Raw genomic sequence first — 27,181 nt, forward strand, 5'->3', positions numbered from 1 at the left:
CACAAGCAGGACCCACTAAAGGATTAATATCTAAATTCTATGCCCAGCTGGGTGAACAGATTAATAGTGAGAGGAAAGGGAGGGTTGAGAAGGGGAAATGGGAGCAAGACCTAGGTAATATAACACGAGTACAGTGGAAAAATATCCTAGCGGCATGCCCAAAGGTCTCGGTCTCTCCTCCTCAGAGGATTTCCCACTTGATGGTAATTAATAGAGCATACTATACTCCCCAGAAATTATTTAAATTTGGTAAGAGAACAGATGACTGTTGCCCCAGGTGTGGGGGGGTCAGGGAATTTAATGCACATGCTTTGGAAATGTCCCAAATTATTTAGATACTGGGAAGGAGTGGTAAAGATAATAAGTAGGGCCTTTGGGACGGTAATAGAGTTAAATCCCATAGTGTGTATTTTAGGTTATAGAGAGGAGGAAGTAGAGAGGAAGGGAACAACAACGGCAATCCTAAAATGTTTATTTCAAGCTAGAAGGATGATAGCTAGGAGATGGCAATCAAAGCTAGCCCCTACAGTAGAGGATTGGACAAGGGCGGTAAATGACTATCTATGTAAGGAGAGGGCAGTATATGCAAAACGAAATAACCTAAAGGAGTTTAATAGGAACTGGCGAGAGTGGATAGAAGTGATGCATACCCCAGTTTAAACCATGATAGGAAAGGGAAGAGGGGAGGGGGAGGGGGGATGGGTAATGGGAAGGAGTAGGGTAGGGTACATTAAAGGTACGGGAATCATTATAACACAATTATGCTATACTGTAGGATAAAAGCACCAATATATATATAGGAGGGGAGGGGAGGGGGGGCGGGGTTGATAGAAAGGGTGGGAGGGAGGGGTGGGGTTATAACAGTAGGAAAAATGTAGGAATTGCAAAAATAGTGGTGGTAGGAGAAGGGGGGATATGGTACTGTTTAGATAGTGTGCTTTTTTTTTTTTGCTAATTATATGTGATGTATGGATGTATCTTCATGTCCCCCTTCCCTTCCTAGAACTCTAAAACTCAGATCTCGGAATGGAAGAAAGATGTATTTGAATCCTGGTAATGTTATTTTAAAATGTGGTCTGTATAAATGTGAAAATTTAATAAAGATTAATAATTAAAAAAAATAAAAAAATAAAAAAATAAAAAAAATAAAATGATAAATAAAGAATGAAAAAAAAAACTAAAAAGGTCTGAAGGGGTGCCATTTTGTAAATTAGGGCTGCGCTCATCTTTTACGGCTTTATAATCTTTCCCCTCTTTTTATGTAATATTCCATGTAGCACACATATTTGGACCCTAGATGGCAAGCTCACTCTTCTGTTTGTTGCAGGAAAGGCAAGAGACCAGAACAGATCCTTTGGGATCTCTAAGCTTTCTGAAACCCCATATATCATAAATGCAAGCTGGATTTAATGACAGGCAGCTAAGTAAAAAAAAAAAAAAAAAAACCTTAGTGACAGACAACTCTCAATTGCTACATATTCCCTGAACAGTTAAGTGAATGTTTACAGCCTGTTGGAGAGAAGGTATAGTACAAATTCCTATACCGACAAAAAAAAAAAAGCATACTACCAGCTATACAGATTGCAGAGCATTATGGGTATAGACAATGTTTTCCAGAAGACCTGTGATTCTCAGTTCTCACACTGATATGAAAAAGACTAACATCTCTAGTACCAGGCCTCAGTCACGCTGCACCATTCTCCTAAAAACTGTGGCAGATTAAAGTTTCGTCAAATCGGGTGGCTGCCTAGGGCTCCAGACTCCAGGGGGCACAAGGAGATGATAAAAAACAGTTCTGCATTTCATTGCTGTTTATAGTAAGTCATCTTAACCTTTGTAGATCTTTAGACTTTTTCCTTAGAAAGTGATCAGCAATGGCAGGCTTCATATTCCTTTCAGTAAAGGTTTCCTTTTAAGATTATCAGATGATCAATGTGCAATAAATTCACACAACCCTTGTACCTGAAATCAGAAGATGGCTGGATTGACCTGACTATAATCTTAAAATCCAATCATTCATAGCACACTCTGCCCACTCAATTCATACCACCTCCTGCTAGATATATCCATTGCATCTGATGTCCCCTCTGTCCAAGGCACCTGAGGCAAACTCTGTCAGCTCCATCTTCAAACTCACTCTACTTTGACCAACTCTGCCACCATTACTTCTATCTACTCTGTTCATGCCATCTTCTGTCCACTCTGATCATTTTCTTTCCAATCTGTCTACAGTATATCATCTTCTGCCCTTTCTGTCGGATCCATCTTCTGCCCATAACACCTTCTGTGCACCCTGTCTGATCCATCTTCTCTCCATACCACCATCTGCCCACTCTGTCCATACCACCTTTAGTCCAATCTTTCTGATCCATCTTCTGCCCACTCTATTTAAACAACCTTCTATCTGTTCTAATCATCCTTTGCCCACGCTGTCCATATCACCTCCCGTCCACTCTTGCTGATTATCTTCTACCCACTCTATCCAAAGCACCTTCTGCCCACTCAGTCTGATCCATCTTTGTCCATGCCACCTTCTATATATGCATGATCCGTCTTTTGCCCACTCTGTCCATACCACCTTCTGCTCACCCTCTCCATGTCGCCAACTCTTGTCAACCCCATCCTCCACTCACTCTATCCATTCCATCTTCCAACCATTCTGTCTACATAAACTTCTGTCATCTCAGTCCTCTCAATCTTGTGCCCACTCTATCCTGACCATCTTCTGGCCATTTTTAGCCTCTGCCAGCCCCCCGTGAACTCTGGGTCTGTCCATATTCAGACAGCAAACAGATACTGAGGTACTGACAAAAATGTCAAGGGTCCCCTATACAGATGTTCACTCACAGAATAAAATTGGAGTGATCATACCCCTCCAGTGACATGTCCACAAATAATTTTTGTAGCTAATTGTATCTGAACCCTCCCCTTCTTCATTACAAAGCCAAAATCATAACGATATGCTACCTCTAAATCTACTTTCTTCGCAACTCTGCAATACATACCAGCATATGTCCAGTATATCTGAGGATGTAAGCCAGCAAACTACCATGCAGCCAACTTGTACATGACACCAAAGCAAGTGGCATACTATTTCAGTGAGGCACATCTCATAATTTGAAAATTGCTGCAAAGAATCATGTAGGGAACCTCCCTACTTCCTCAGTAGGGGGAGGATTTTCCACATGGGGGCCAAAAATGGAAAATGTTTGCATGTGTATTTAACGGAGACACAGTGACTTCATAAACAGTAACCTTTTCTTTTCCCGAAAGAATTGTACTTTATAAAATACAGATTTTTTTTTTTAGTACAGAAAATGCTTACAAAAGCTTTTTCTTAATGTGCATCTCTAGACCAAACTTTTTTTCTAACTTTGGCTAAAATAAGGAAAGATCAGAACCTCTTTTCTTTTTTTTTTATTAGTAGGTGAGGTCGAAAAAAAAGACACAAGTCCATCAAGTACAACCTATGAGTGTGAATATATGTCAGTATTACCTTACTCTGTCAGTTTTTTTATATATTATGTGTATGCCTGTTGGAGAGATGTATCCTCTATATGTGTCCTGATATCCAGTACAAGAATAGAGGGGACATTTTCTAATATGAACACTTCTTAGCCCTTGTACACACGGTCGGACATTCCGACGGAGAATGTCCGATCGGACCGTGTTGTCGGATAATCCGACCGTGTGTGGGCTCCATCGGACTGTTTTCATCGGAATATCCGACCGACAAAGTTTTAGAGCTGGGCTATAAAATTTTCCGACAACATGATTTGTAGAGAATTCCGATCAGACAAAATGCCACGCATGCTCAGATCAAATTCCTAGACCAAAGCTATTGGCTACTAGCCTGAATGTAGTCCCGTCATAACGAAATAACATCATCACGTTCTGAACGATCGGATTTTCCAACAACTTTGTCCAACCGTGTGTATGCAACACCAGTTTCGGACAAAATTTTGTTGTCGGAATGTCCGACCCTGTGTACAAGGGCTTATGGTGGGAGCTAGGTAGGATGGTATTTCCTCTTATTATGGTAAGACTTTTATTAATTTGCCTCCGGGGAAAGAAGTGAGGGGAATTAGTGGTGGTAGTTTGCAGTGGTATTAGGCCAGGTCAGCAGTAGATGTATGGTATGTAGGTTTTGGAAGATTTCATTTCCAACCATAGTTCTATAAGAACCCCATACTCACCGGGGTGCCCTACAAAGTTTAAGTGCCGACTCAGCATCAGCCTAATTCCAATACCCACTCAGAAAGCCGTTCAATGGTCGTCGGGCTGAGGAGAGAGAGGACACTGGAATTAGTGCACTTCTCCTGTGCCTTCAGCTTAAGAAAAATCTACAGTCAAGAGCTTTCACCATGATAAAATCTATGTACACCAAGTTTTGCTTTGGGGAGATATAACAGACTTAAATTAATGAATTTATTAGTATATAAATAAATGTATTCATGTATGCAAGTAGTACCTGAATTTGATTTAGTACCAGCCACTTGCATGCAACTTTAGAGCAGGAATTAGACTAGGAGAAGAAAGAATCAGCACAAAGAACTAATCAGTTGTGCTGCAGTGTGCTTGTGCTATCAAGGACCTTTCTGATAGGACAGTGCAGGGTGACAGAGATGAGCATACAGTATGATACGTCTCCTTTTACTGTCTACTCACAAACTGGGGTAGGGGCAAGACCTTCAGAAAAAAATCAAGTCCTCTTGAGCTTAGGGGGTAAGCATGCAGATTAGTGCTCAATTATTATTTTTTTGGTGGGGGATTTTTGCAGACACGTAATGGTCAAACATGTTGGGGGGTGGGGGTTGGGAGTGTAGTTTGGCATGTTCACCATGGGCTCTGGTTGACCTTGTCCCGCCACTGTTTGCATGGAATCAAGCCTGCAGGTCATCAGCCCTGGACACAGAGGAGATTTACTAAAACTGGCGTGTGCAAAATCTGGTGCAGCTTTGCATAGAAACCAATCAGCTTCCATGTTTTATTGGCTACTAATCACAGATGCACCAGATTCGGAAAGCTCTAGTTTTAGTAAGTCTCCCCCAGACTGTCTGTGTCCAGTCAGTGCAGCCGGCAGCTGTTCTCCCAAGGGAAATCATAGTCGGCCACATACGTGTTTGTGCATGAGGTCTGAAAGTGGCAGCTTAGAGGAAGCAAGAGAAAACTACATTTCAGTTGGGGAATGTTTTGCATGTCAGGTTTAATTGCACTTTTTAACTAAAACTGTCACTGAAGAAATACAGGGGACTTCAATTGCTAACTTCCCTTTGAAAATGGCAGTTGCCTGACTGTTATGTTGACCTTCTGCCTTCAATACTACCGAAGTTGCTACTTTGCAACATATAGACAGATATGAAAATCATAGGAAAGTTGGAATTCCTGATCGACATACTTGTTCCAGGTCAGTGACTAAGTACTAAACATAAACCTGTCAGCACGGTAGGCATTTTCAGAAGGAAAGGCCAACAACGGCATCCTCCAAACACTACATGCTTGTTGGTTTTTTGATTACCACAATTTTCTCTAATTAAAAAATATATACATTAGGTTGCTGACATACATAATCTCAAATTTTCTTGAAAAGGTCAAATATTACTCTTCCATCTGCCATACCGCCATAATGATGCTTTTGTGTGATTCCCGGCCTTGGGTGTTCGGTAGGCAAGCTGACATTTTGCAGAACAGTTGAGATTTGCTTTATGTAAGGGCAAAGCAACAGGTAAACTGTAATGTATTATTACAGGTATTTATTTAACACCAGCAATTTACATATTCACATCAATCTCTGTTCTCAAGATGCTTAAAATCGAAGGTCTATATCACACATGCATATTAGGGCCAATTTACACAGGAGCCAATTAACCTTCAAGCAAGTGATTGGAGTAAAGCCTCATACATGCGATTGGATTTTCCGCAGACAAAACGTCTGACTTTTGTCCGAAGGCATGTGCCTGGATTTTGTCTTGCATACAAACGGTAAGGAATTGTCGGCTAACAAACACGGATGTAGTGATGTACTAAGTGTTTTTTCAGATCTTTAGCGCCACCCTTTGGGCTCCTTCTGCTAATTTTGTGTTATTAGAAGTTTGGTGAGTGTTGAGCTTGCACTTTTCATTCCGCGCTTTTCATTTAGCTCTTTTCATTTAGTTTCTGAACGGCCGTTGGTCAACCATGTTGCGGAATCGGAGGAGATAACGTGTTATTTATTATTGGCCTTGGAGTTATTGCTTTGACCCAAGTCCAGTCCAGGAACAGAAGGAGGAGGATTTCTTGGACCAAAAATTGGTTGCTTTATTAAGCGTGACCAATTATGTCATATGCCTTTACTGCGGGAGCTCCAGGAGAATAATCTAGATGATTTTTGGAATTATCTCCGGATGACGGACCCTGCTTTCACCAACTCTTAGCATTGTTGACCCCCCTATATTAAGAAGCAGGACACATGCATGAGTCTTTTATTTAATTTTTTGGTTGAATAATGATTTGATTGGTTATATTTTCTATATTTTTGCATAAAATGCACTTTTTGGTTAAGTTCTATTGGCAGATAGCATGTCTAATTTTATTTGTTTTCTTTTTTTAATGCACAATAAAAAAATTGTGTAGAATAATACTTGGCTATGTGTTTTACTTCAAATGACAGTTTGGGAGTAGGCAGTTACATTTAAAAAAAATACAATGTAAAATTAACAAGGGACACCAACATAGTTGTATCTTTGTTCTTAAAAACTATAATGGTGTTGTGGTAACTTGCCCAAGAAAAAAAAAAAAAAAAAGCATAATAATATTATTCTTGATATCACTAGAAAAAAAAGCCTTTGAAAATACGTTTGGCAGAACTCCATCAATATCACCAGGAAAGCAGCTTCATTATTATCACATTAAAGAAGAAGAGAATTGTGCGCTGCGTTTCTAGATTTCATAATTTGCACGTCACAATTGTTACTCTCAATTACGAATGTTAGTTTACAAAACCAACCTCTTCTGGCTCATCCTTGATTCCGAGCATGCGTGTTTGTACTTTGGCCTTTTGTCCGAAGGACTTGTGTAAACACGCTGGGAAAATCCGACAACAGACATTTGTCCGTGGAAAATTTATAAACCTGCTAGCCAACATTTGTCTGCGGAAAATTTATAAATCTGCCATCCAACATTTGTCCACGGAAAGTTGGCCAACAACTGTCCGATGGAGCGTAAAAACGGTCGGATTTTCCGCCAACAGCCTGTCGTCACACAATTCCTGTTGGAAAATCAGATTGTGTGTACGAGGCTTAAATGTGCAGAAAGTGTTCTGGTTGGGATTCCCACCAAAGGTACTGCAAGGCAGAAGTGCTAACCACCAAGCCACTATACTGGCCCTTTGCTGTCCTGTTTACTGGTGAGAATATAGAGGAGAAGCGGTGTGTGACTCTCTCCCCATCATTCATGTGATGACGCTGAATGATGCCTAAAAGGTGGGGGATCGTCAAACAGAAGGTCAGTATATTCCTAGTGGGGCTACTGTTAGGTTGAACCTATTTCATTGCATAGATATTTACTTTCAGAACAGGAAATCATTTATTATTTTGCTACCATTTAAGTTAAAGTATATGTCAGGCCAAAAAAAAACTTTTTAACTGTTTTTTAAAAGAAAGGATTGCCCTGATTTTTACTGCTACCCAGGGCTCCATTAGACAGATTAAAAAAATAAAATAAAACGGTTTGGTATGAGAATCTTTTTGTCAATTATAATACTTTTGGAACTATACGGGTCTATATATTGATCTTTCCTAGTAAGTTTTATTATTTGTATCATTTATAATAAATATTAATTATAAGTTGCAATCTCAATGCTTAGTTTGCAAAGCATGTTGGGACTTCTGGGACACCTCCTTCATACATTTTGACTGCCATTATAAACTATAAAATATATAAAGAATATGAATACATAAACTATAAATATAAAGGGCTAGTTTACACTGGGACCCCTAACACACACTGTAGAAGAATGCTGTGGTGTGTTGCAATGCAAAGTCAATTGCACCCCATGAACCTCTACAGTGCTACATAGCCCTGATTCTCTCCACAAAGCTTCGAGGAAAGTATGAAACATGGCCTTATAGTTGGTCTCAGCACACTGCTTATCATATGACAGTGCTCATGTTGGCAGCTGAATACCCAGTTACCAAACATTGCATTGTAGGAAGGCAGTGGTAGTGTCTTGTACTTGAAAACATGCAAGTACGCCCTCTAAAGAAGTCTATCACAGTGAAATGCGTCAGTGGCTTATCATCTTAATAAAGACGGCTTCTGTGCCTTCAAAATGTCATCTTTCTTGCTAATATGGTACTTCAGTACACTTTCTATTTGGACTTACAATTGACATGCTGGCTGATGGGGCACCACCATTTAGCCATGCACCCAACTCCTATATTGGAGTTATTTAGAAGACTGTACGGTGTAGTCTGATGTACATGGTGCCAGTTTCCATGGGGGATCCCACTCACTACCCACTTAACTGTTTGATGCCTGACTGGGATGTTGGCACTTTTTAAACTTTAATATCGTTCCATCATCAGATATTTGCTGACATCAGTGGTTTTACTGGGGTGAAGATTATTTGGGATTTTTGACCTGAATACAGGTTTTCTTAAACTGTGACTACAGTTATGCATATAGGACAATTCTTATGGATGCAATACAAAAAAAGCCAGTACACCAAACTTTAAATCCAGAAGAAAGAAGTTTACTGAAGTCCCATATTAACAAGAAAAGCACCAATGTTTTGAGAACATGGTGAGCAAACCTTTGCTTTAGGAAGAGGGACACCCTCAAAATGCATTTCCTCCCCGCCAGGACCCACACTTATATACAGACTGCACTCGATCTCCATCCTGGTGTATCCAGGAGATTGAGATCTCCACCACATCTGTCATCTGTGATGGGGTCTCTTCTGCAAGAGTGACAGCTGCTACAGTCTCCTCTATTGCCGCCACTGGCCACAGTGTGCAGACCAGCAGAATTGTGACCTTCCAGTCTGATATGAATTAGTACAAGCTGAACATGCGTGGATTGCCACCTTTGTTTTACATAATAAATGTTATCTTTTTTATTGCTCTTTTATCAGTTTTTACTGCCATTATCAGCACATAGATAGAGAATATGAAAAGCTGCGCCAATAATAATAAATAATAAAACTAAAGAGTGTCTGACTCTCATACAGAGTCAATACCTAAAGAGCAATCATCCAATTGTGCATATGACAAACACAAAAATATGTATTAAATAAAGAACATATAGTCCATATGGATTATGAAAATACATATAAAGAAAAATAAAAAAAGGATGTGAATTATTTTAGTGTAGATGAATTATAGTCCAAAAAAATATTCCAATACGAAGACGGTTATCATATCACCACCGTGCATCCACACAAAACTGAAGATCTGTGCCCGTCACCAAACAAGTGATGCGCTTACCAGAAATATGGATAATAACAGCCTTAATGATACTAGCCCACAGCGGGGTAAAGAAACAACAAATCTCGATTCCAGCATCCACAATGGCCCTTAGCATGGATATATGGCGATACCACAGCCTTTAGAACTCCAATGATCAGTGGTCACATATGTCTCCGGAAACCCCATTAAGGAAAAAGAGATGCTTCCATAGCGTAAAAACGTTTAGGTTTTTTATTAGAATAAAAGAATCACACTTACATGGAACAATTTCTTAGGTCAGCATTGAAAGCGGAACTGAAAAACGCCGGCCGGCATTCAAACAAAGCGTCCCGTCCTCCCCTCCAAGAGCGTGGTGACGTCACTGCGTACCTTCCCAGGTGCGTTTCGTCATAGGTGACGTTATCAATGGGGAAGGATGCTCTTGGAGGGGAGGACGGGACGCTTTGTTTGAATGCCGGCCGGCGTTTTTCAGTTCCGCTTTCAATGCTGACCTAAGAAATTGTTCCATGTAAGTGTGATTCTTTTATTCTAATAAAAAACCTAAACGTTTTTACGCTATGGAAGCATCTCTTTTTCCTTAATGGGGTTTCCGGAGACATATGTGACCACTGATCATTGGAGTTCTAAAGGCTGCGGTATCGCCATATATCCATGCTAAGGGCCATTGTGGATGCTGGAATCGAGATTTGTTGTTCCTTTACCCCGCTGTGGGCTAGTATCATTAAGGCTGTTATTATCCATATTTCTGGTAAGCGCATCACTTGTTTGGTGACGGGCACAGATCTTCAGTTTTGTGTGGATGCACGTTGGTGATATGATAACCGTCTTCGTATTGGAATATTTTTTTGGACTATAATTCATCTACACTAAAATAATTCACATCCTTTTTTTATTTTTCTTTATATGTATTTTCATAACCCATATGGACTATATGTTCTTTATTTAATACATATTTTTGTGTTTGTCATATGCACAATTGGATGATTGCTCTTTAGGTATTGACTCTGTATGAGAGTCAGACACTCTTTAGTTTTATTATTTATTATTATTGGCGCAGCTTTTCATATTCTCTATTTATTTCAGTGCTTGTATCCCACTTAGAGCTGCGGCCTAGTTTATTTTCACGGTTTATCTGTATTTATCTTTGTAATTTCCACATGTAAATTTTTTCTGAGCGCAGTTTATATACATTTTTCTATCAGCACATAGATACCATCTATTGAGCTTCAGCAGCTAAACACAGTGCAGCTTTATTCCTGCAGATTTACCTTTCATCCTGGTTATACCCAACTGCAGTGTGTTAACGCACTTATTGCCTCCTGAAGACATAGATCGCTAAGTACTGTGCGTTTTTACTACCTTCTTTTCTTCATTCTAGGACATAACATTGGAATTGTGTCTAGGCAGAGTCCTTATCTCGTGACTCGCTGTATGACAAAAGGTAGAAATGATCTTTGCAAATTACTATAATGATGATAATTTTACAATTTCACCAAGTGCAGGAGTAGATTATGGAAAACAGTATTAAAAGTGGTGTTTTCCTGTTACATCTGACACGTGCTAACATCAGGGACATGTAACACATACACACGTGTGAATTTTGCAAGCAGCTGTTTCTTGATATAACTCATGTTCTGGGATTTTTGGTTCTTAACCACTTAAGCCCCGGACCAATTTGCAGCCAAAGGACCAAGCCCCATTTTGCGATTCGGCACTGCGTCACTTTAACGGACAATTGCGCGGTTGTGCAACATGGCTCCCAAACAAAATTGGCGTCCTTTTTTTCCCACAAGTAGAGCTTTCTTTTGGTGGTATTTGATCACCTCTGCGGTTTTTATTTTTTGCGCTATAAACAAAAATAGAGCGACAATTTTGAAAAAAATTCAATATTTTTTTACTTTTTGCTATAATAAATATCCCCCAAAAATATATAAAAAAACATTTTTTTTCCTCAGTTTAGGCCGATACGTATTCTTCTACATATTTTTGTTAAAAAAAATCACAATTAGCGATTATTGATTGGTTTGCGCAAAAGTTATAGCGTTTACAAAATAGGGGATAGATTTATAGCATTTTTATTAATATTTTTCTTTACTTGTAATGGCGGCGATCAGCAATATTTATTGTGACTGCGACATTATGGCAGACACATTGGACATTTTTGACACATTTTTGGAACCACTGTTATTCATACAGCAATCACTGCTATTTAAATGCACTGATTCCGGTGTAAATGACACTGGCAGTGAAGGAGTTAAACACTAGGGGGCAGTGTAGGTGTTATGTATGACGTTATGTGGTTTTTTTATTGTAGGGGGGCGTGGCCTGGCATGTGACGTCACTGATCGTCCTTCCCTATAAAAGGGAAGAGATGATCGGTGACAGCCACACAGAGAAGCACGGGGAGAGGTTTGTTTACACAGACCTCTCCTCGTTCTTCAGCTCTGTGACCTGATCGCGGGACACCAGCGGCGATCAGGTCCGCTGGTCCCGCGGTCACGGAGCACAGGACCGAGTCGGGAGCGCGCCGCCGTCTGCGCCCTCCCGACCCACGGCTGGGCACTTAAAAAGCAACGTACAGGTACGTGCTTGTGCCCAGCTGTGCCATTCTGCCGACGTACATCGGCGTGAGGCGATCCTTAAGTGGTTAAACAGTAAACTCAGCTTTTGGGGGAAAAAAATAACCTAATGTATATTTAAAAGCCAAAACAATTTTTTTCTTAATTTTGTATAGAGTAGAGGATGATTAAAACTCCTGTCATTTTTTTTTCTGCCATCTGTGTCCTATTAGAAAAAAAAATCAATTTTCTTCCTTGTCCCGTAAACACAACAGGCACCTGTGACCAAAAGAAGTGTCCCCATTGGAAGCTTTTCCATCTATTCCTGTTCTTGTGAAAACTCAATGCTTTGGATTTTCCCCTCAATTTCAGTACCAGTGACAATGGCCACCAGGAGAAACAAAGTATACAGTGCCTCGAAAAAGTATTCATAGCCCTTGAAACTTTCCACATTTTGCCATTTTACAACCAAAAACGTAAATGTATTTTATTGAGATTTTAGATTTTAGACCAACACAAAGTGGCACATAATTGTGAAGTGAAAGGAAAATGATAAATGGTTTTGAAAATATTTTACAAAAAAAAATATGGTGTATTCATAAGCTCCCTTTACTCCGATACCCCTAACTTAAATCTAGTGGAACCAATTGCCTTCAGAAGTCACCTAATTAGTAAATAGAGTCCACCTGTGTGTAATTTAATCTCAGTATAAATATGGCTGTTCCGTGAAGCCCTCAGAGGTTTGTTAGAGAACTTACTGAACAAACAGCATCATGAAGGCCATGAAACACACCAAACAGGTCCGGGATAACGTTGTGGAGAAGTTTAAAGCAGGGTTAGGTTATAAAAAAAAAAATATCCCAAGCTTTGAATATCTCACGGAGCACTGTTCAATCCATCATCCTTAGATTGTAAGATCCTTGAGGGCAGGGACCGATGTGAATGTACAATGTATATGTAAAGTGCTGCGTAAATTGACAGCGCTATATCAGTATCATAAATAATAATAATAATAATCATCCGAAAATGGAACAACTGCAAACCTACCAAGACTTGGCCGTCCACCTAAACGGACAGGCCAGGCAAGGAGAGCATTCATCAGAGAAGCAGCCAAAAGGCCCATGGTAACTCTGGAAGAGCTGCAGAGATTCACAGCTCAGATGGGAGAATCTGTCCAAAGGACAGCTATTAGCCGTGCACGCCACAAATCTGACCTTTATGTAAGAGTGGTAAGAAGAAAGCCATTGTTGAAAGAAAGCCATAAGAAGTCCAGTTTGCAGTTTGCGAGAAGCCATGTGGGGGACACAGCAAACATGTGAAGAAGGTGCTCTGGTCAGATGAGATCAAAATTAAACTTTTTTGGCCTAAAAGCAAAATGCTATGTGTGGCAACTCTGCTCTTTCAGGAGCAGTGCAGCATCGTTGCCACCATCTTACAAGAAACCACATTTGGTGTAACTCACTGGCAGGATCAACAGGTATTTGTGTGTGTGTGTGTGTGTGTGTGTGTCTGTGTGGGCAACTAATAAAACTAGGTGCAGATGTGCTAATAATTAAGTGCTGCAGTACACTTAAATTGTGCTACTAAAAATGCTAGGATTAATCACTAGGAATAGCAATTGATTGCTACAAAGATGGAACAAACGGCTCTCTACAAGTAGCATGTAGTAGTGATTAATCTTGCATGATGCTTCAATCAGGTTCGATTGATCGCCACAAAATGCTTCTGCGAGCGACTTGTAGCTTACTTCATAGGGAGTCATTTGTTCTTACCTGGCAATCAATTGCTACTGCTAGCCATTAATTAATAGTGAGTTTATTAGAATGAGTGACCTACTAAAAATCTCCTGTGGAGCTCTTTCCTAATGAGGTGAGTGCCAGCAAGTGATGCATTTACACCTCATTCATGCATCCCTAGACTGGATAAGCATTTAACCCTTGCTGTGCGGGATGGCCCCACTCCACAAGTGTGGAATTAAAAATTTGGTCTTTAAAATCTTCAGTGAGGCCTAGCCCTTAGAAGAGACCACTGATCACTGCCCATGTTAGATGATTCATCATCGAGGGAAACATACATGTCTTTGCCCTTGTACACACGGTCGGAGAATCCGTCGGAATGCGTCTTATCGGACCGTGTTGTTGGATAATCCGACTGTGTGTGGTATGCATCGGACTGATTCCATCCCAATCTCCGTCCGACCCAATTTTCCAACATGTTGGAAATATTTCCCGACCAACTGGGCCGGACGGACCTAATCCGATCATGTGTAGAGCATTTTCATCGGACCAAGTGCCACGCATGCTCAGATCAAATTCCTACATCAAAGCTATTGGCTACTAGCCTGAATGTAGTCCCATCGTAATGAAATTATGTCATCACGTTCTGAAAGATCGGATTTTTCGCCAACTTGGCCCAACCGTGTGTATGCAACAGTTTCGGACAAGATCCGACGGACAAAATCCGACAGGCAAAATCCGACAGATTTGGTTGTGGAAATCTCCGACCGTGTGTACAGGGGCTTTGTGTTGCTAGACTGACAATGAAGAATAAGAATCTGAAATAAAGTTTCCTTAAAGTGGTTCTGCAGTCAAGCTTTTTATTTCCTTAATGCATTCCCTGTATTAAGATAAAAAATGGTACATTACATGTCCTAGCCCCCCCCCCCCCCCACTCCGCCACTGCTAGACACTTATCTGGCTCCTCTCACCAATCTAGCGCTGTCCTGGTTACAGAACCACTCCTCCACTTATGGTCTTACAGGGGACACAGCCAGCAGTGAGAGCCATTGGCTGCTGCTGCTGTCAAACTCGGTGGCGTGGCTTACAAGCACTGTGTGTGTCTATGGACGCACACAGACTGGCTCCTGGCACTGGCACATGGCTAGCCGAGGGGGCAGCGGAAGACAGAAGAGCAGACAACGTTAGCAGGGGGACTTCAGAAGAAGAGGTGAAGAACCGCTCTTTGCAATATCATTTCACAGCGCTGGGATATACAGTATAACATCCATAGGTGTGCGCAGCCTATTGCATTGTGCACCCCAAAGTTCAAACACATATGCCTTTCTCTGCATCCAGTTCAACCAAATAAATGGGAAATGCTCTGCACTGAGCGGCTTCCTGTTCATTCACAAACCGAAGCATAGCAAACACAGTTTACTATGCTTCCATTTTGAATGAACACCGTGACTCACGGTGTTCACTTGGAAAAGGAAGGGGTCGGTACATAACATACTGACTAGCCCCCTTCCTTTGCTCTCCATTCTGAAACATCCCAGCAGCAGCTGGGGGGAGAGGAGAAGAGGGAAGCAAGCAGCACTACCCTGCAACATGGGGGAAGCCCAGGCAGTGGGGGAATCACCACTGCACAGAATGATTAGGGTGTGCCCGGGCACGTCCGGCACACCCCCTGCGCACTCCTATGATAACATCTTTTTTTTATTTTAAAACAAAAGAAATCCGTTAGTATCACTTTAAATGGCTTACAAATAAATGTAGAAGACCCAATTTCATTTAGAGTAAACAAACATGGATGTTTGCTTTAAAAGTAACCTATCAGGTTTAAAATATGGGGACTGCCACTGCTGATTAGTATTTGAAGTTGCATATCGGGGCTCTAGTCTTCCAAAATGACTTGGCGAGTCATTACCTGGAACGAGCCCATCCACAAGCTTGCTCCGGGTCAGTGACTGGTTAAGTAGTGAAGCAGGGATAAGGATGACAGCCTCAGATCAGCAGTGGCAGATCCCTTATTTCAGTTCTGACAGATTCCCTTTAAGAAGAGGCTGCGGGCAGTTTAGTGAAATCAGCGGCCCGTGTAGGCACCTGCAGCTGTGACGGATGTGACTGATGGATGTGAATGCCATAATAATAAACAGATCTCCAAAGCTCCTACACTGCACACAGGACTTCCTAACAGCTGTTACACACCATTATAGACACACTTATATCCTTCGCTAATAAAAGCACAGCATGCATTTAAATGTTCCAAATAAAGAAGCCGTAATTTTTCCTATGAGAACTAATCTTAGGTGACCATAGAGCCCCCTGTGTTCATATTCAGGGGTCTGGAGTATGTAGCACACGTAATGCAGAGGTCCGGGTTGGGTAACATACTAGGGGGTTGATTTAATAAAGGTAAATAGACTTTGTGCCCCCCGTACATACAATCAGATTTTCTGACAACAAATATTGTATGTGAGCTTGTTGGCGGAAAGTCTGACGGTGTGTAGGCTCCATCGAACATTTGTTGGTGGACTTTCCGCCAACAAATGTTGGCTAGCAGGTTCTCAAATTTTCTGCCAACAAATTTTTGTTGTCGGACTTTCCGATCGTGTGTAGGAGCCGGAAGCGCTCGGTCTTGTAAAACTAGCATTCGTAATGGAGATATTACGTACGACTTGTACGTCACTACGCTTGTAATTGTTGGCCAACCTTTGTGTGACCGTGTGTACGCAAGACAAGTTGGAGCCAACAACCTTCGAACAAAAATCCACGGTTTTGTTGTCAGAAAGTCCAATCATGTGTACTTGGCTTAAGACTTATGCCCCATACACACGGTCGGATTTTATAACGGAAAATGTGCGATCGGATCATGTTGTCAGAAAATCCGACCGTGTGTGGGCTCCACCGGACTTTTTCTGTCGGATTTTCCGACGCAAAAAGTTTGAGAGCAGGATATAAAATTTGCCGACAACAAAATCCGATCGCATAAATTCCGATCGTGTGTAGACAATTCCGACGGACAAAGTGCCACGCATGCTCAGAATAAACTAAGAGTCGAAAGATATTGGCTACTGGCCCATTTATAGTCCCGACGTACGTGTTTTTGAGGTCACCTCGTTCAGAGAAATCTGATTTTCTGACAACTTTGTGCGACCGTGTGTATGCAAGACAAGTTTCGGCCAAAATTTTGTGGACGGAATGTCCGACTGTGTGTACGGGGCATATCAGGTATTCAATACCTCCCACAGAGATCACTTTACACCCCTGACAATGCCAGCATTTTCTTCTCTCCAGAATGAACCAGCCATCTTTGTTCAAGCATCATCCAGAATCATCATCTACTTCCTGGACTAAGATGCCAGTTCAGCGACAACGCGGTAATGATAAATCCCGATGCCTGTGCAGTTCTTCACTGTGTTGACAAAACAGATCATCTCCTGATACAACCTTTCACCTTGCTACGACGTTACAATGTTGCAGTCTGATCGCCGGAGGATGAGACGGCAGAAATGCTTTCTTCTGCCTTAGGCCGGCAGAGATTTGAACCATTAATTGGCAGGCTGAATGTACCCAGTCGATCGATCAACTTGGGTACAACCAGCCTGCCGCGTTCTCTTGCAATTATCGCTAGCGGCTGCTATAGTCACCAGCAATAATCACTCTCTTCTCCCAAAGACAATTACCGATTCCCCTGTCAGCACTGTCTGTGTTGATGGGAAATCATACACATTTCTTTCCTGCAACCCGCGGTTGCAGAAAAAAAATTTGCACCGTGCATGGCCGGCCTTAGAAAGTGGCGTGGGCGGTAAAGATAGACTTAATACAGGTCTTTCTGCTTAGTTAATGTGGCACATGCCACTTCAAAGTTTCCTGGCGCAGGAATCTTAGTTAATTCCCCGATATGTTCATTACCTCCAGCATTGTGTGCGGGGATGATAAACATCAATGCACTGTGACATCATGCACACCCGGAATGTGGTAATCATATGACCAGACTTCTCCATTCTGCCCATGGTTAGACTATTAGCGAATAACAACAGTCAGTGTTGAAATTGCCTGCTACCATACAATGGTCAATCACCATTAAATTGGGTTTGCTGTTTAGATCTAAAGTGTAAATGCTGCAGTAAAGGGAACATTCATCCAAAGGCCTGTAATGACATTTCTCCTCCTGATTTGCATACGTTGCCTGACCTCCTAATCTGTACACTGGAGGTGTCACGGAAAGTTTTCACAAGCTGACCGGAACCACCAGCCTCCTGCTAATGAGGCCCAAAGGTCAAAATACAACGATCTCCAGGTCACAGTTCTTTCTCAGTAAAAGCAGTGTGATGCTTCAAAATCCCAGGCAATGAGGCATTCACTTACAGGCTTCGCACACATAAATGGCATTAACACAGAAGTCTCTTCTCCTTTGGGAGAAGAACATTTGCATATATTTCCCGTAGAGCTTAACTATCTCCTGCTTTTACCACTACAGTAAGATCTCACATGTAAAAATCACACCGTAGTATAAACATTTGAATGTTCCTTTCATTTTTTTTATTTCAGCACTTCCTATTCCATTCTTTATAGTATATTAAAAAAAATTCCAGCAGGGAGAGGTGGAGCCCCTCATAATGGCCACAGCAGGGGTGCAGACTAGGGAACTCAGAACAAAGTTCCCTCCAATAGAGACTCCAAGATATAGAAGAACAGTCTGGTGGCTTAAAGTTAATCTAAACCTACTCATTAACATCTAAAATGTTAGGCCTCAATCAGATCTTTCTGGGTCGGGAGCAGTGGCGGATGGTGCTTAAATTTATTTATTTTTTGTTGGGGGGGGGCGCAAACAAACTAAAAAAACATCAAGTACAGCCTCACTGTGCCATCAATTGCAGCCACTGTGCCCCATAAAATTAAGCCACTGTGCCCCATAACATGAAGCCACTGTACCATCAATCGGAGCCACTGTACAATAAATTGCAGCCACTGTTCCCATCAAATTCAGACTCTGTGCTCATCATATGTAGCCTCTGTGCCCATCATATGTAGCCTGTGTGAGGGCCCCCCCCCCCCCCCCCCCGTTCGCCACCTGACCGGCACACACTTACCCCATCGTGGTGGTGGGTGACGGCGGTGAGCTGTGGGATATGCAGCAGGTGAGGGCGCTGTGCTCCTGTGTCCTCTGTGGCTCTCTGTCCCCCCCGGTCTTCCATTCCGTTAGATGCCTGTGCCTCCAGCCAATCAAGTGATGGGTATTAGATCCGCTCCTACTGATTGGCTGAGATGCAGTTCAGTGTTAGGAAAGCAAAGGCCTTCTTGTCCAACACCAACATCAGTGCCTAACTTCACAAATGTGCTTCTGGAAGAATGGTTAAACAGTCCCACAGACACACTCCTAAACCTTGTGGACGGCCTTCCCAGAAGAGTTGAAGCTGTTATAGCTGCAAAGGCTGGGCCAACTCAATATTGAAGGCTACAGACTAAGATGGGGGTTCCATTAAAGTTTATGTATGTGTAATAGCAGGCGTCACAATACTTTTGATAATATAGAGTATGCCGGGTTTGATACACCTGGAGACCCTGCTATGAAAGTCCTTGTTGCTCCTGTTTTGTCACCCAGTCACATGAGCTCCTGGTGGAGACTACAAGTGACTTCGCTGGCACACAGGAAAATAAAAAAGCATGACGATTGTCTATTACATGCTTAAAGTGGTTATAAACCCTTACAAACCACTTTGACCTACAGGTAAGCCTAGATTAAGGCTTAATTGTAGGTCCAAAAAATATCTCCCAAACCTAGGGAGATATTTAGAAGATATTTGCCCGAAGAAGGGCACCGCTGTCTACGGCGCATGCGCCGTAGACAGCGGCGCGCAGGCGCACTGAGCGTGGCATCGTCGATGACGAGATGCCGCGCAATGCCGCGCGTCTCGGCTCCCGTGCGCATGCGTGGGAGTGACGTCATCACTGCTCCGGCGAATCACAGCGCCGGAGCAGCGAGACCCACCAAGAAGATGGACGCTTGGAACTACAGGGGACAGCGGTGACTTCGCTGGCTCCTGTGTCAGGTAAGTGACACATAATGGGCTACTATGCGATGCATAGTAGTCCATTATGCTTTGCCTTTGCAGGGAATGAAAGAGGAAGTAAACTCATCAGGGTTTACTTCCTCTTTAAAGCAATATTGTATCCAAGCAAAAATGTAATATCGTGCAGCTTACCAATCATTAGATGTGGTGACTGTTCGTTTTTTTCCTTCATTTTCACCCAGAGATTCGATCAGTAACATACTGTGGGGTTCATTTACTAAAGGCAAATAGACCATTTTGTTGAACTCCAGCTAATGCTTTATAAGCAGTTACAGCACATTTTTTCCTTTTGGTATTAAGGTTTTTACATAAATGAATAAACGCTGATCATTGTAAGCAGCCTTGTCTATGATAAAAGGTTTGTCTCAACCCTGTAGTTGCATACTTGCCCTGATCACCAGGGGAAAATAAAGAAAAAAGAAAGCTAATGCAACCACCACATTTAAGAATTGGTAAATCAGTGTGTCGAACAATCCTGCTGGGAAACCAGCATTCGATCAGCTTCTGCAGCGCTAATCTGTGTATACTGTTTGGGGGATGTCCCTGCTGTCAGAATACAAAAGCTCAGTGGGAGACATCCCTGCATCCACATCACTTGTGTTGATGCGGGGGTCTGGGAACTTTATTTTCCGGTCAACCTGCTGGTTTTTCTTGGGTTTAATATGGCTTTAAGCAAACAAATTGTCTTCCCATTATAGATTAGCTTTAGGTTAATTCAAGTCCTTTTGCTTTTTCTACCCAAAAGTGTTATCTTAATTATAACGAGAGACAAAAAAATGGGACAACAGGATTTTCCCTTCATATTTGCTCCCATGCTCACCCTGAAACTTATGCCCTGATGCCGACATTATGGCTGTTGGTGAACTCTGCTTGATTTTGGGGTAAACACATTGTGCAGAAAATACATCTGCAGATTCCTCTTACACTTCGCACCAACTGCTTTTGTTACCAGCAGTGCCGGGACAAGGTCATCCAGAGCCCAAGGCAAACATGCTAAACTGCCCCCCCCCCGCCCCCAAGGTGTATGAGCATTATGTGTCATCAAAAATCCCCCCCCCCAAAAAAAACAAAAACAAACTGAGCACTAATCTTTTTTACCCCCTAAGCATAATTTGCCCCTCCTCCCATGGCAAATCTGTCCCCCTGCTGAAATCCCCCCTGTCAGCACAAATCTTACCCCCCATTCCCCAAATCCCCCAATTAAAGTGCCCCTCCAAAAAAAAAAAAAAAATCACTTCTCCTAGCACAAATTATCTACCCCTAAAATTGCCCCTCCCAATCACCCCACTGCAAATCCCCCCTTCCAGCACAAAGCGCCCCAATCATCCCTCCTAGCACAAATCTTCATCCCCCATTCCTTCTCCCCCTAACTTTTAGCATACCCCCCAAATTTCCCCTCCTAGAACAGTACTTACTCCCCGCTGCCCCCCAAATCTCCCTTTCCAACACAAATCCCCTCCCCCTATTTCCTTGTGGTGCCCCCCCCACCTCACATGTTACCACAGTGCCCAGGGCGGCCGTCCCTCCTGCCCACCCCTTGTCCCGGCCCTGGTTACCAGTGATACTATGATGTTGTATATTTTTTCTATTATAGTGCCTTGTTCCCTCTGTTTTGCTCCCGAAGATTCAGGCGACTGCAAAACATGTCTAGTTTGAAGGCCTACAGTTACATACAGTGCCTTGAAAAAGTATTCATAGCTCTTGAAACTTTCCACATTTTGTCATGTTACAACCAAAAACGTAAATGTATTTTATTGGGATTTTTTTTGTGCTAGGAAAACACAAAGTGGCACATAATTGTGAAGTGGAAGGAAAATGATAAATGGTTATCAACATTTGTTACAAATAAATATGTGTGGCGTGCATTTGTATTCAGCCCCCCTGAGTCAATACTTTGTAGAACCTTCTTTCACTGCAATTACAGATGCAAGTCTTTTTGGGGATGTCTCTACCAGCTCTGCACATCTAGAGAGTGACATGTTTGCCCATTCTTTGCAAAATAGCTCAAGCTCTGTCAGACTGGATGGAGAGAGCCTGTCAGCAGCAATTTTCAAGTTTTGCCACAGATTCTCAATTGAATTAAGGTCTGGACTTTGACTGGGCCATTCTATCCGTCTGATTTTTTTCCGATGGATTTTGGCCCAAACTTGTCTTGCATACACACGGTCGCACAAAGAAATTCCGATCGTTCAGAACGAGGTGACGTAAACCAGATACGACGGGACTATGAAGAGGCCAGTAGCCAATAGCTTTCGTCTCGTAATTTATTCTGAGCATGCGTGGCACTTTGTCCGTCGGAATTGTCTACGCACGATCGGAATTTAAACGATCAGATTTTGTTGTCGGAAAATTTTAGATCCAGCTCTCAAACTTGTGTGTACAGGGCATTATGCCACGTACACACGGTCGGATTTTCCGACAGGAAATGTTGGCTTGTTGTCGGAAAGTCCGACCGTGTGTATGCTCCATTGAACATTTGCTGTTGGACTTTCTGCTAACAAATGTTTGCTAGCAGGTTCTCAAATTTTCTGGCAACAAAACTTTGTTGTCGGAAAAGTCCGATCGTGTGTACACAAGTCCGTCGCACAAAAGTTCATTCATGCGCGGAATCAAGCTGAAGGAGCTGCACTGGCTATTGAACTTCCCTTTTCTCGGCTCGTCGTACGTCTTGTACATCACCGCGTTCTCATGTTTGTAATTGTTGGCCAACATTTTTGTGACTGTGTGTATGCAAGACAAGTTTGAGCCAACAACCTTCGAACAAAATTCCACGGAACGTCCGATCATGTGTACATGGCATAACAGGTTTTCTTCTAAGATTGCCCTGTATTTGGCTCCATCCATCTTCCCATCAACTCTGACCAGCTTCCCTGTCCCTGCTGAAGAAAACCCCATGCTGCCACCACCATGTTTCATGGTGGGGATGGTGTGTTGAGGGTGATGTGCAGTGTTAGTTTTCCACCACACATATCGTTTTGCTTTTAGGCCAAAAATTAAAATTTTGGTCTCATCTGACCAGAGCACCATCTTCCATATGTTTGCTGTGTCCTCCACATGGCTTCTTGCAAAATGCAAACTGAACTTCTTATGGCTTTCTTTCAATAATGGCTTTCTTCTTGTCACTCTTCCATAAAGGCCAGATTTGTGGCGTATACGACTAATAGTTGTCTTGTGGACAGATTCTCCCACCTGAGCTGTGGATCTCTTCAGCTCCTTCAGAGCTACCATGGACCTCTTGGCTGCTTTTCTGATTAATGCTCTCCTTGCCCGGCCTGTCAGTTTAGGTGGACAGCCATGATTTGGTAGGTATGCAGTTGTGCCATACTCTTTCTTTTTTGGATGATGGATTGAACAGTGATCTGTGAGATGTTGAAAGCTTAGGATATTTGTTTATAACCTTACCCTCCACAACTTTATCCCTGACCTGTCTGGTGTGTTCCTTGGCCTTCATAGTTTGTTCACCAAGGTTCTCTAACAAACCTCTGAGAGCTTCACGGAGCAGCTGTATGTATACTGAGATTAAATTACACACAGATGTATTTACCAATTAGTTGACTTCTGAAGGCAATTGGTTCGTTTAGTTAGGAGTATCAGAGTAAAGGGGGCTGAATACAAATGCTACACTTTTCATATATTTATTTGTAAAAAAAATTTAAAACCATTTATCATTTTCCTTCCAGTTCACAATTATGTGCTACTTTGTGTTGGTCTATCACATAAAATCCCAATAAAATACATTTACGTTTTTGGTTGTAACATGAGAAAATGTCGAAAATTTCAAGGGGTAGGAATAATTTTTCAAGGCACTGTATCTTCCCTGGGGTAGCTTCTCACCAGGGGCAGACTGACAACTCATGGGGACCCCGGGGCAATAGAAGATTATGGGGCCCCCAGGCAATCAGAGATTATGGAGCCACACAGTATACACACACACAGTATACAATCACACAGTATACACATACATGTTTCTATTGGCTGAGACGGTACTAGAGAGGTGGGGCAACTATAATCTCGGGATTTTTAGACCAAAAGCATGTCGGTTAGGTACATTTCAGAAACAGATGTAAAAAAAAACACAGATTTTTACATACTGTCCCTGGTTTTACTGGCAACCCTGTTGGGGCCCCCTAGTGGCCCGGGGCCCTCGGGCAGTGCCCGAGTGGTCGAATTGGTCAGTCCGCCCCTGCTTCCCAGATAGAAGTGACCAATTCTGGGGGGGTGTAGTGACCATCAAGAGGGATAAAAACTAGTCTACATTTTATGCTTCATATGATTTTTATTTTGTCTTGTAAACTATATGCATATAATAAAATTCTTTGTCAATTTTAACCTCTTTTGTAATGTCCCATGAAGGTACAGATAAAACCCTGTAGCCCCATTTTTTGCCTCTCGTTATAATAAACTAGGATGTGGGTACCCGTATTTTTCATTTAAGTAAAATTTTCCTTCTGAGCAGTCATTTACAATTATCTTAATTATAGATGCTCTCAAGATTTTTATATGTCTCGATGCTTCAGCAAAAAAACCTCTCCTCCTCTATGGTCCTGCCCACCTAAGATATTTGTGTATTCCTGTCCACGTTTGGGTTCCAACTCCTTCTACAGCATTTGTTGCTGTATTATATAATCAGCAGTGGTCATCAACCTTGTCCTCGGGGCCCACTAACAGGCCAGGTTTTATGTATTACCTTGGGGAGATGCAGACTACAATACTGCAATCACTGAGCAGCAAATGATATCACCTGTGATGTATTTCAGTTATCTTGCAAACCTGGCCTGTTGTTGGGCCCTGAGGACAGGGTTGATGACCACTGCTATAAATGTATATAAAAATGTCAAAAATATTTTATAAATTTTATATATTATAAATATACTTTATAAAATACTAAATGAATTGAGTATAACGACCTCACATCGGTCACAGCATGTGTGCAGACCTGGAAACTCCGCACAGAGATCTCTCCCATAGAGTCCCTGAGGCGTCACGTGCTTTAACTCTCCATCTAATTAGTTGTAGAGGGGCTTGCCCTTAGATCTGGATTTTGAACAATAATAATAAAAAAAAAATCTGTTTTATAATAGTTTATAACACACATTTACTAGCTTCACTCATAAATCCCCCCCAAGCCCGTGTGTCCTTTTTTGTCAGGCAAGTTTTGTTGGGCTTAAAAAAAAAAAAAAGAAAAAAAAAAAGCCTTCATCAGTCATCTGATTTGTATCAGCAGCAGACTGGATCCCTGCAGAGTGTAAACTTTGGCAACCTGACAAAAATGCACGGACGCACTCAAGCCTGCAGCTTACACCTCACAGGAGAAACGAGATCCCAACCGACGTCAGGATGAGCATCTTGTGCGTTTTGAATGTTGCCGGAGCGGCCCACCCCCTGGATCTTCTACTTACGTCTTGCCAGTCTTCTGCTTTCCAAGTGTAAACTGGACAATCCGCCGCTTGGCAAGGCTGCTCTGACACGGGTCTCGTAGACTGATTACACTCTGATTCTCTGGACGGTTTCTGAGTACCGACTTGGCAGTGGACAGTCCTCTGCTGCACGCCTCTTCCACATGTTACTGAGCACTAGGAACAAGATGAATGCCTGTAAGTTATTACTGCTTTTTAAAACCATAAGCCACATTTAATTTGAAATCCATTATAGCGCATATAATGACCTGTTATCAGGTGTTTCATTATTGTTCTCTTAAAGTTACAACTGATGCATGTAAAAATGTATTGCTCTCATGACTCTGGACGGATCGTAATTTTCCTCTTAGTTACGCTGGCGGTTTTCTTTTGTGCAGTTGCCTAATTGCAGCCTTGTTTGGTCGTTTTCTTGTAAAACGAAGGATGCTTAGCATGGCCACAGATGCACAGATTTCTCACCGAGGACGGGCGATGACATGTGTGCCCACTGCTGCTTTAATCACATGTTGGCAGCACATTATTATTATTATTATCGATTTATATAGCGCCAACAGTTTACGCAGCGCTTTACAATGTATAGGGGGAACAACACAATTACAGTACAATACAAAAGGTACAGGAGGCCATGTACAGTAAAAAGCAGAAAGGAGCCCTAGATTGCAAGCTCCTTTGAGGCACAGGCTAATATTAATGTATAGTGTTCTCTATATAAAAGCTGAATATACTGGTGCTGTATCAATTATTAAACTAAGGAAAGGGAACATTTGCCAGCTGGTCTTCAACATGCTGGAAAATCTCCACATAGATATACCATATATATATTATCACTTAAGGCCGGCCATACATTATACAATTTTCCTTTAGATTTACCAAAACCATATAATATGAGCTCTAACCTAAACTTTCAATTTGTATGCAATCAGATAAGCCCTTGTAGCACATAGTTGAAGGTAAATCTAAAGAAAATTGAATAGGAAATTGTATAATGTATGGCCAGCTTAACTGTTATGCCCTGTACACACGGTTGGACTTTCCGACGGAAATCGGATCGTGTTGTTGGAAAATCCAATCGTATGTCGGCTCCATCTGACTTTTTCCATCGGAATTTCCGACACACAAAGTTTGAGAGCTGGATCTAAAATTTTCCGACAACAAAATCTGATCATTTGTAGACAATTCAGATGGACAAAGTGCCACGCATGCTCAGAATAAATTACGAGACAAAAGCAATTGGCTACTGCCCTCTTTATAGTCCCGTCGTACGTGGTTTACGTCACCTCGTTCTGAACGATCGGATTTTCCGACAACTTTGTGAGACCGTGTGTATGCAAGACAAGTTTGGGCCAAAATCCATTGGATTTTGTCGTCGGAATGTCCGACCGTGTGTACGGGGCATAAACCTTTACATGGACTGAACATTGCCATCACTAATTGAATTGGTTGCATTGCTTGCATTTAACAGACTATATAGGTTAAAAACAATGTGTATCGAAACAAAAATAACCTAATGAAATATAAAACATCTTGCATCCTCAGAACCCTAAACCCATAGATGATCCAGAGAAAGGGCAAAATAAAACTCTTAAAAGGCATGGTCCAGTTAGTTCAAATAGTGGAAAAAATCTCAACCGATATTAAAGAGCAATTGGATACTCTCTGAATCAAGAATCCAATCAGTCTACAGAGTTGGATGGAGCCATTTATGTATTTGTACAAGGTGATCATATTCCACTTTAACTATCCCCACTTAAAGGGGAATACATTCAGGGCTCATGAACACATGATGTTTTTGCAGCTGCTTTTACGGGGTCTGTTTTTTTTTTTTTCTTATTGCCTCTGAACTCTCCTCCATGTTAGCCTATGTGTCCTTGCACACATAAACTTTCAGAGGAGTTTTTGAGGCATAAGCGTTTAGGGACAGTAAAAAAAATAAAAATAAAACGACTGCCTGTGTGTCCAGGAGCA

The 27,181-nt window shown here is 41.9% G+C and overlaps 1 protein-coding gene across 1 annotated transcript in view; it reads right to left on the minus strand.

Moving 5' to 3' along the window:
- The window catches only part of ADAMTS9 (ADAM metallopeptidase with thrombospondin type 1 motif 9), a 357,655-nt gene that overhangs the window by 48,512 nt on the left and 281,962 nt on the right, over nucleotides 1-27,181 (minus strand). The window contains exon 30 of the mRNA XM_077451954.1: nucleotides 25,199-25,372. Within this exon, the coding sequence (XP_077308080.1) occupies nucleotides 25,199-25,372 (174 nt within the window). The remainder of the gene's footprint in view (nucleotides 1-25,198; nucleotides 25,373-27,181) is intronic.

This window comes from Lithobates pipiens, unplaced genomic scaffold, assembly GCF_037356315.1.
Source record: "Lithobates pipiens isolate NorthernLeopardFrog02 unplaced genomic scaffold, aLitPip1_a1.2 Scaffold_23, whole genome shotgun sequence".
Classification (NCBI taxonomy): domain Eukaryota; kingdom Metazoa; phylum Chordata; class Amphibia; order Anura; family Ranidae; genus Lithobates; species Lithobates pipiens.